The sequence below is a fragment of the Achroia grisella genome, unplaced genomic scaffold, assembly GCF_030625045.1.
Source record: "Achroia grisella isolate CSIRO2021 unplaced genomic scaffold, CSIRO_AGI_Agris_v1 utg512, whole genome shotgun sequence".
Lineage (NCBI taxonomy): Eukaryota > Metazoa > Arthropoda > Insecta > Lepidoptera > Pyralidae > Achroia > Achroia grisella.
This window is the reverse complement of record NW_026712906.1, coordinates 4570827-4580605: the sequence shown is the minus strand read 5'-3', so window position 1 is coordinate 4580605 and position 9779 is coordinate 4570827. Positions and strand designations below refer to the sequence as shown.

Sequence of the window (9779 nt, the reverse complement as noted above, 5' to 3'; positions counted from 1 at the left end):
ACTCACAAACTTTCGCGTTTATATTAGCAAAATTGTATTCCTTCAAACATAATGAAAAATGTTTAACAATAAGTAGACACAGGAAAAATCACACGGGACAAAATAAAACACAATTGGACTTTGCAAATTACTTAAAATTTATTTATAAAAGTAATCATTTAATAGGAATAATTGTAACATATATAAAAATTACAGACGCAAATAAAATACAATAGTAACTATTATTAAAATCGATAATAACTATCTATTTTGTCCACTTACTTTTATCAATACGTCGCCCCTTTTTACAAACGCACACAAAACGGAGAACAAATTGAGAATATGGATTTTACAATAATATACATTTAATTTATATTATTTACAAACGTAGCATACGCTTAGTTATACAATTCGGACAAATAAATAATTAGGTGCAGATTTTAAATATATCCAAACGTTACTAACACTGATCCTCCTGTGATACAAGCCTTGAGCTTGTGCAGAAATTGTTGTTTAAGCATTTTATCTATATTTATTGTTGTAAAAGTGTACAAATAAATAAATAAATATATATTTATTTTTTTCAAATATAGAATTGTTCGGGTAGAAAACGGAAATTGTTGTTTCTTTTTTAAATATATAACACTTTCAACATTAATTCCTGCGATACAAACCTTGAACATTAATGCAGGGATTGTTGTTTAAGTATTTTATCAATATTTATTGTTGTAAAAGTGTACAAATTAATAAATAAATATACACATTTTTTCAAATATAAAATTATTCGGAAAGAAAACGGAAATCAATATTTTTGTGTTTTCTCTCTACTTTAGTCAGTATTAATCTGTGTAGAGAAAATGAAAAATAAATGAGGCAGAAGCTTTAGTGCAGGGATTGTTGTTTAAGCATTTTACCCATATTCATTGTTGTAAAAGTGTAGAGATAAATAAATAAATGCATTTTTTTTAAATATAGAATAGTTCGGGGAGAAAAGTGAAATAATTATTTTTGTGTTTTCTCTCTACTTTAGTCAGTATTAATCTCAGTAGAGAAAATGAAGAATAATTGTAGTGCAGTAGGATGAGGCAGATGCTTCAGTGCAGGGATTGTTGTTTAAGCATTTTACAAAAAAAATCGGTTTAATTATTTATATCAGTTGTTGAGTACCTATGTATACCAGAAACTCTGCTTAGCTTGGTCTTGTGTAAATTTTTCTAGGTTTTTAATATTATTATTTAAATTTTGATTAAAATATTTATAGGTTATTATATAATTTAATAAAAACATTTTTTTATTGAAATCCACATGTCATTTTGTTCATTCATCTTCCAGCGACAATCTACAATATACATAGAATAATTCTTATGACAAAACAATAAAGTTCAAGATTGCTTGGCACGTAAATATTCGATAGTTACACAGACGGCACTAAATCTAAAACTGAAATATATTTTATAATTTGTTATAAATATTACTTTGTACAAAATATTTTTAAGAACTGAACTGAATAATAGTATATTACTAGATTTATAAACAAATAATTAGATAGGTCTCCTAAGAAACACGTATCATCTAAATAAATTTGAAGTTAAACTATTTTACTAATTGCAATCTTTATTTTTAATCTGTAGTTTAATACAGACAATAAATAAAAAACAATACAATGACAGTAAAATAATTTTTAGGATGCTTCCTGTGACACAGTGGTATCACGTTGCTAGAAGATAGAGTAGAAATTTTAATATACAAATGAATACTTCAAAAGTTTATGGTTTGTACAATAATATTTTCGAGTATATTTGATATAACTAAAACTAAACTTAATTAATATTTAAATATGTAATATCGTAATTTTGCAACATACTCTATAACAGGTACTTAGGCACGTCTTACAAATACCATAGTTTTAAAAACTGCATTTGTAAATATAGATAATAACCAACAAAAAAGTATTAATTTATAATTAGAAACAAACGTCAAAAAAGAGTAATCATAAATGCCCCTAATATAAACTAAAACTACACTATTATAAACAAAATACATAATTACAGACCAAAAAGTGAGAGTTTGTATGTACATAGGAAAAATGTTATAATATGCTCAATGCATATTTTGATTGTGTTGAATTAATTTGAAATTTGAACAATACAACAAAACAATAATACATCCAACTTTTGACCGTTTTTAAATTTTGACCCGACGAACAGTCGATCAACCTGTTCGTACGATCAGAATTAATCAACACAAAACAATAGTACATCCAACTTTGACCGTGATTAAATTTCGACCGTACGAACAGTCGATCAACCTGTTCGTACGGTCGAAATTTAATCAACACATATTGATCGAACAACACAATAAAATAATATTACATCTAATTTGACCATTTTAATGTCTAACCTAATTTTTAACCTAAGTTGAACTAATTAAATTTATGGTAACACATTACATCGATCGTAAATTATAATTTAGTATTGTATCAAACAAGAATTAATAGAATTTCGTAGTCCTCCGATATTAAAAGAATAATATATTGAGAACAAATCAAGAAAATAAAATATTAATAAAATTAAATTTTCTCGAATTATATATTACATACGCAATACGCAGCCCTATTGAAAAAATGCTGAAGAACAGAACTTGAACTTGAACAAGTCGAAGAATAAACAAGGCCGCAGTGTACCAAATTATACATAGTATAATTAGTTTGACTATTAATTGGAATACTGTTAATTTTCTATTAAATCTGTAAAACACTGACTACGATCTTGTAGCAACTGTGGTTTGCGTTACGAGTTCTAAGATTACATTAATTCAAACATTAAACGGTGCCACGTACAACGTACAAGTCGTAGTTATCAAGAATCTCTGTAGAATATTCAAATTAGTTTAATTTTGTTTTTTATGTCCGCTGGATGCGACTAAGGTAATTAGTATCATAACAAGCATCAAAGAATTTGTACAGTAGATGCTGTTGCAAATATAACATATGAAGAAAGTTTAGGAAGTTATAGTAATGAAAGAGCCTTAATTCAATAATAAAATGCTATTTATAGACAAAAAGAATCTAATTTCTTGTAAATTTGAGAACCCTTTTTTTCTTTCCTGCCCAGTGCCCGGTTGTGGCAATTTTTCTCAAACACTGTCTGTACATTCCACAATGTACAGTACTAATTTTTATGTAAAAGAATATACTAAAAATAATGGAAATATTAAACATAATTTTGTACCAAATTTTTACAATAACGCAGTATCAATTCCTCGCATTAAACTTAACAAATTAGATATAAATATTTCACGGAAACTAACTTACGCTATGAACGAAATTTTATGTGTATCATAATTAATTCAACTGCTAAATGTCACGCCTGATATTGTTCTCGAAATAATATCATCACCAAATAAGTCTGTATAAATTTGCTGTTCACGAGGAAGATATTTAACTGAAATTTTAAATTCATTTTATGTTTATTAATATTTCTATCGTTTACTTGCGAATTTTGTGCGTCAAATATTTTCTTGTTTACTAAAGAGATTGTGACAAAAATATTACTTGTGTCTTACATCATCTATTTCTATATATCACGAGTAATTCCAGAGTTGATATATCTGATACCAAATAAACGCCACTGTAATATTTTCCCTCCCACTGAGTACTCTAAAACCTATCTTAGTAGTGTCGTTAGTAATGAGGACTGCTCCATTGCTAGCGATATACTATGTGAGGTTGACCACCATACGACCCTTAGAAGTCACTGTTTGGGTTAATATAACTTCATTCTTATACTATCATCTGAACTGGTGCCTTGCCAACATCGAGCACTATTTTATAGTCATCTATTAAATAAATTCCTATATAGTTCATGCTCACCTTTGCTTATTTCATTATTAATTTCCTATCTTTTATCTGTATTTTAACTATCATTGTCATTACATCATCATCATCATCATCATATATTTTTTAACTCTGTAATTATATACATACAAATCATAACGATTTTTCCGAAATCATATCCAATTTACAAACTTAACTTAAAACTTCTAATGATTTTACATTAATAACATAAATAGATTTAGAAACAGAAATGGATTGCACAGATAATACTCATTTCATAGTTGCCTCTGGCAAGACTTAAAATGTAAGTCACGTAGAGTGTCACGCTAAATCTATACGTACATTTAGATAAAGTTAGACAGCTACTGAGCAACACACAGACAGTCCAACGGTCACTACATAGAAACAGCAACAATTAACTTCAACACAAACAGATACTCTTAGTAAATTAACAAAGGGCGATACGAAAGCTTACGTTATCACTGAATCTACTGATCTGATAAATTTTACAAAATTACATCTATTAGTGTATTTCTATATCGGCACCAACTCGAAAAGGAAAGAAAAGAAAGATATGAACGTTTATTTATTGATAAATTAGTAGTGTGTCTCAGCCTACATTCATCCATAATCCTAAAAGAATAATCAATATGTTATAAAAGAAATTATTTCTATTCTCTGAATTGCCTTGTGCGATATATATTAGAATAGTTTTCAATTATTTGGATATTGATTTTAGAATCTATATTTAATAAAAGATGGTCCATTTAACTCTGTGACAATCGTAGTTTTTCGAAAACGAAAAATTAAGAATTTCTTTCTATCATGGATCTCTACGTTAGAAAAAAATTCAATATTTTTTCAATTTAAAATTGGAAATGAATTATATACACAAGTACACAAATAAAATGGACTGAATAATCCAATTTAGTTTTTGAGATAACAATATGGTTGGCTTTATCTAGTATTTGAAAATTTGAAGGGATGCTGGTGCCGAATTAATATCTCACTGAAAATTCGAATATCTCCCAAACTTTCTAATCACATTTTGACTTACATCTACATACCTACACGCAATAAAACGGGCCCTTCCAAAAATTAACTAGCCATGTCAGACTTGCCGGATTCACTCTCCTCTGTTATGGTTATCAGCGGTGGTGGCTCGAAGATATTATCACCTGGAGAAGTCTCATTCATCAGCTTCTCAAATTTCGGAGATCCAGAAGGCAAAATAGCATCTTTGACCGATTCATACATATCGGTTCTTATAATTGGCAACGACGCTCTTTTCCCTTTAAATACTTCCTTAGGTATATCATCCTCTTGGATCGTTTCCATTGTTGAATTGTTATCTACCACATTATCTGGAACTTTTTCGTTTTCTAATTGAACTGGCAAACTATCAGCTCTACTTAGACCTTTCTTTGGAGATTCAGTTTTATCAGATATTGGTACAGCGACACCATTTTCTATCTTTTTTTCTCTTTGATCGTATAAATGTTGGAGGCTGTACTCTCGAGCTTGAACATCCGATAATAAGGGACCATCACTAGAACCCTCCATGCAATAACCCGGACCTTGTAAAGCATCATTGCCTATTATAGAATCTTGTTTGAAAATGGCAGCTGTCACAACGGGTTTATCATGATCTGTTGGTGTTTTACTTATCAAAGGTTCTTGTGAATTATCATAAACTATTCCTTCTACTTCATCTTTAGATATATCATAGCCCGAATAAAGTGGATATCCAAAAGGACCTTGTTCATAGCCGACTTGACTTCCATAGGAGTAGCTTACATTATGGGAACCAATAGAAGACATACTCAAATCTGATATGGACAGTCCAGTGCTAGACAAAGCTAACGCCTTTTCCCTTTTAAATTTAGCGGTTACTTCTTCATCTATCTTCTTATCTAACTCCTCGGGAACCCGATGAATGAGAGCCTGGTTTGTAGATATTTGAGGGTCATGAGGTGGGGAGTTCTGAAGTGATTTATTGTTGTTGGGTCTGTAGGCAGTTGATTGTTGGACCTCAACAACAAATATACCGTCGTTGTCTGGGGAGTACTTCATTTTCGTTTCTCGTCCATTTTTAGTGATATCCTGTAATGTAAACAAATTTTCATTATTAAACCTTTACTCTATTATAAACCATTAAAGAATGTATTAAACCGCACAGTTTAATGGTTACTTTTTATTTAAAATATAACAGTGATCTTCAAATTGCTATTACACTGCGGTGCATTGATCTTTCCATTTCTTTCATTGTACCTATTCTTTCTTTATGACTTGGTAATATAGAGAATTGGCCACAATATTTCTTTTGGCCTCACTTAAGATAATAATATTATGCGTGTCAATTTTGACAACACTCCGATAAACTTCGGGGGATGGTAATAGACTGTTATGTTAAATTAAAGCTAAATTAGCGAGTGTAATCTTAGGGTAAACCTAAACAATACTTTGATAGACTACAAAATGCCTCTGACTATCCATTTAGAATTACAATTGTGAACGTGAACATTTAATTACATCCCACATTAATTTCACGCTCTAATTCGGTACAAACAAAGGTGACATGACACAGCTGCCTCCAATCTCGATATTCTCTATCGTTTCCTTGCTTCTACAAGATATATCAGACTGAATAATCATTAAGCTAAACCACTTTCACCAAGAACGAAATTGTAATTAAATGAAATTAAACATGAAAATGAAATTAAATGAACTTTACATATTAAAGTGATCACCAGATCCCTTATTTGTAGATATGAAAATTTTGAATAGTACTTCATAACTGGCGTCACAAATTTAGATTATTTTGTTCATGTCTATAAACGCATCACTTTCTATAAGGTGGGTCGTTGGCATCATTGCCGTTTCAGTTACTGGAAAATAAATATTTATTTTTATAAAGTTTATTTTATTTATATTTATTTTACCCAGCATTGATGAACCCACAATTAAAATGTCTTTATTCACAACTAGTAAGAATAATGTTCGTCCCTAATGTTCTACTACTAGATGATTAGTTAAAACTTCACTTACATTTCTCTCTTCAGTCTCAACGATAAGATGGTTGTTTTTCAGGGTCATGGTGAAGATGGAGCCATTTGCTGGAGCTGCGTCGCCGTTCTCCAGACCAGCACCACTGCCGTCATCCGTCGGTGACTTCAGCTGTTGGTTAAGAAATTCATGCAGTTAGTTTTTGTACCTAATCTTGTCCCACTATAGCGGTCATAATGTAAATGTACAATTTGTTCAAACATGTTATATTTATTTATTTTGATATCAATAAGATTTTTTTAATACATCATTCACCCTTGCGGTCATAGATAAAATCAGTGTTTTGCTCCTTGCGTGATTCTCTGCACTGAGCTATAAGCCATTTAGTATTGCTGTGGCATGCACACACATATATGTTATTATATTATATAATCTAAATATTCTGTAATTCTATAGTGTCATTGGGGACAAACGAGCTTGCGGCTCACCAACGGTAAGTGATTACTGCCGCTCATTAACTCCGACAACACCAGGGAAATTGCAAGTACGTTGCCGTCATTCTAAGAACGAATACGCTCTTGAAAGTTTCAATATCGTATCGTTTCGGAGATACCATTGCTGGAAGGTGATTCCACAATGTGATTGTGCGTGGCAAAAAGTTTCTGGAAAAACGTACGTTGGAGGAGCTAGTATATTTTGATTGCGGTGTCATTGACACAAATTGGAGGCTGTGAACATCAATGAGTCACTGGAGCTGAGGTTGGTGCAGCACAAAGAACATCACTATTTGCTGACTTTTGGGTCTGCTAATGACTCGTATTGACGAATCGTTCACCTTCGCCCACACAAGGGATGTGGCGCAAGTCATGAGCGGTTTCAACATCTTATTTGTTTTAACATTTAATTATTAATTTATTAAAGAAAAACCAAGGTTAATACACATATTAAACCAATATAAAAACATACAAAGCCACTGATAGGCTTTCACAAATAATTATAACGGTTCTTATAGTGAAGCCTCCTGACACAGACATTTTTTAATTCCATACCGGCGCCCCCGGGCGCCCCTCCGATCGATCCCCCGTCCAATTCAAGCGGGGATCGAAATTACGACGGCCTGAGCCGAAGTTCGAACCCCTAGTGGTGCCCTCAGACTAAAGTCGCATCCGTCAGGCAGGTGTTGGCGTTGAGTAGGGCCCGCTTGCGGGCAACCGCCGCTGGGGTCGCGGTTGATTGCCAGCTCGATCCCGTGACCCTGGCACTATGGCGGCGTGGAGGAATATCGTGAGTAGGAGTCTCACAGTACCCATCCGTCCAACCCCTGAGACGGCCGGGTCTGAGGGATTTTCCCAGCATAAAAAAAAAGGAGTTGGCCTTCAGCCGCTCCATAAGTTCTTCCGCGAGTTTGGGGTTCGCGCGGGGTGCCATCTGCACTCGCCCCCTAACGTCCGGTGAAGCTGTAAAGGCTAGCTACGGCCAACAGCATTAGAGTAGTCCGAAAAAAAAACATTTTTATGCTTAAAAAAGGCTTCAACAACTGTATAAAATTTACTAAAGATTGTTGATTTACTTAAACAAACTTGTTAGGATCGTGACCCAATCACTGGATTGAACTACACCAACCGAAGGTATTGGCATCAGATCGACATTACATCCCAAGAATGGTTAGAGAGGCGATTGAAATACAGAAATATAAAAATTTGACGGCCTCGGTGGTCTAGCGGTCTAGCACACCGCTTTACGACCGATGGTCGTGGATTCGATTCCACGCACGGCACAAACATTTGTATTCATGAGTATGATTGTTTGTATCGGTCTGGGTGTTTTCTATGTATAATATGTATGTATTTACAAAAAAAATATCTATGTATATGTACCCATAACACAAGCTTTAGCTAGCTTATCTTGGGTCTAGATGGCGCTGCGTGAATTGTCCTGAGATTATTATTATTTTTATTATAATTTCAACCGGGAAGATGGCTATAGACTTTCTAATGCTTGGAATCCAGTGATTGGTTTAATTAAACAAAAACATAAAACGCGATCACAAAGTGTATTACGTGAAGATACTGTGAGTATAGTTTGCCGAGATGAATATCGAGCGAGTTCCAATAGTAGCAACAAACGAAGACGTGTGAAGGTAGACGAATATGTCTGCCTATAAAAGATTTATTTACCATCTACCCGCTGCTCTTCAGTTTACCCGTGATCATGGCCGTTGAAACACTGCCGAAATATCGGGAACAAAAATAAAACGTGGTAAGATTCCGTGATTTACTAATTATATTTACTTAAACAAAGTTTCGTAATCGAATCAGAAATGAGGAGATCCGCAGAAGAACCAGAGTGACCGACATAGCCCGAAGAATTGCGACTCTGAAGTGGCAATGGGCAGGGCACATAGCTCAGATCAGACAGTAGGATAGATGGGCGTTGGGGCATTAAAGTCCTCGAGTGGCGACCACGGAACGGAAGACGCAGCGTGGGAAGGCCTCCAGCAAGGTGGACCGACGATCTGGTCAAGATCGCTGGAAGGCATTGGATGCTAGCAGCGCAGGACCGATCGTCGTGGAGATCTTTGGGGGAGGCATATGTCCAGCAGTGGACGTCTTCCGGGCTGCGATGACGATGATGATGATGAAACAAAGTTTAAATTTTGTTTTTTTTTCAATTTTTTATTACTCCAATGATCTGGCGGATTCTATCCCCGTAAACTACAGTTATTAGTATTCATGATTGTGTATGTTTCTATTGGTCTGTGTGTTTCCAAGTGACTGTTTTATTTATCCTGTATATATGGCGAATGTTCCCAGAAGGATTAATGTATCATTTCATATTTTTTTAAAAAAAAGAGGGGAAATCACATATAACAGCTTATTTTTTCATTTTTTGGCTATGAAAATAGAAAATAATAAAAATTGTATTTAATTCTTTTCTATATAATATATAATACTATATA

At 33.3% G+C, this 9779-nt stretch overlaps 1 protein-coding gene across 1 annotated transcript in view; it reads right to left on the bottom strand.

Moving 5' to 3' along the window:
- Nucleotides 1-4847: 4847 nt before the first annotated feature.
- Nucleotides 4848-9779, bottom strand: part of LOC131846872 (uncharacterized) — a 99728-nt gene continuing 94796 nt past the window's right edge. The window contains exons 5-6 of the mRNA XM_059196292.1: nt 6863-6991; nt 4848-5917 (exon numbers count right to left, since the gene is read on the bottom strand). Coding sequence (XP_059052275.1) covers nt 4913-5917; nt 6863-6991 — 1134 coding nt within the window. The 3' untranslated portion in view covers nt 4848-4912. The remainder of the gene's footprint in view (nt 5918-6862; nt 6992-9779) is intronic.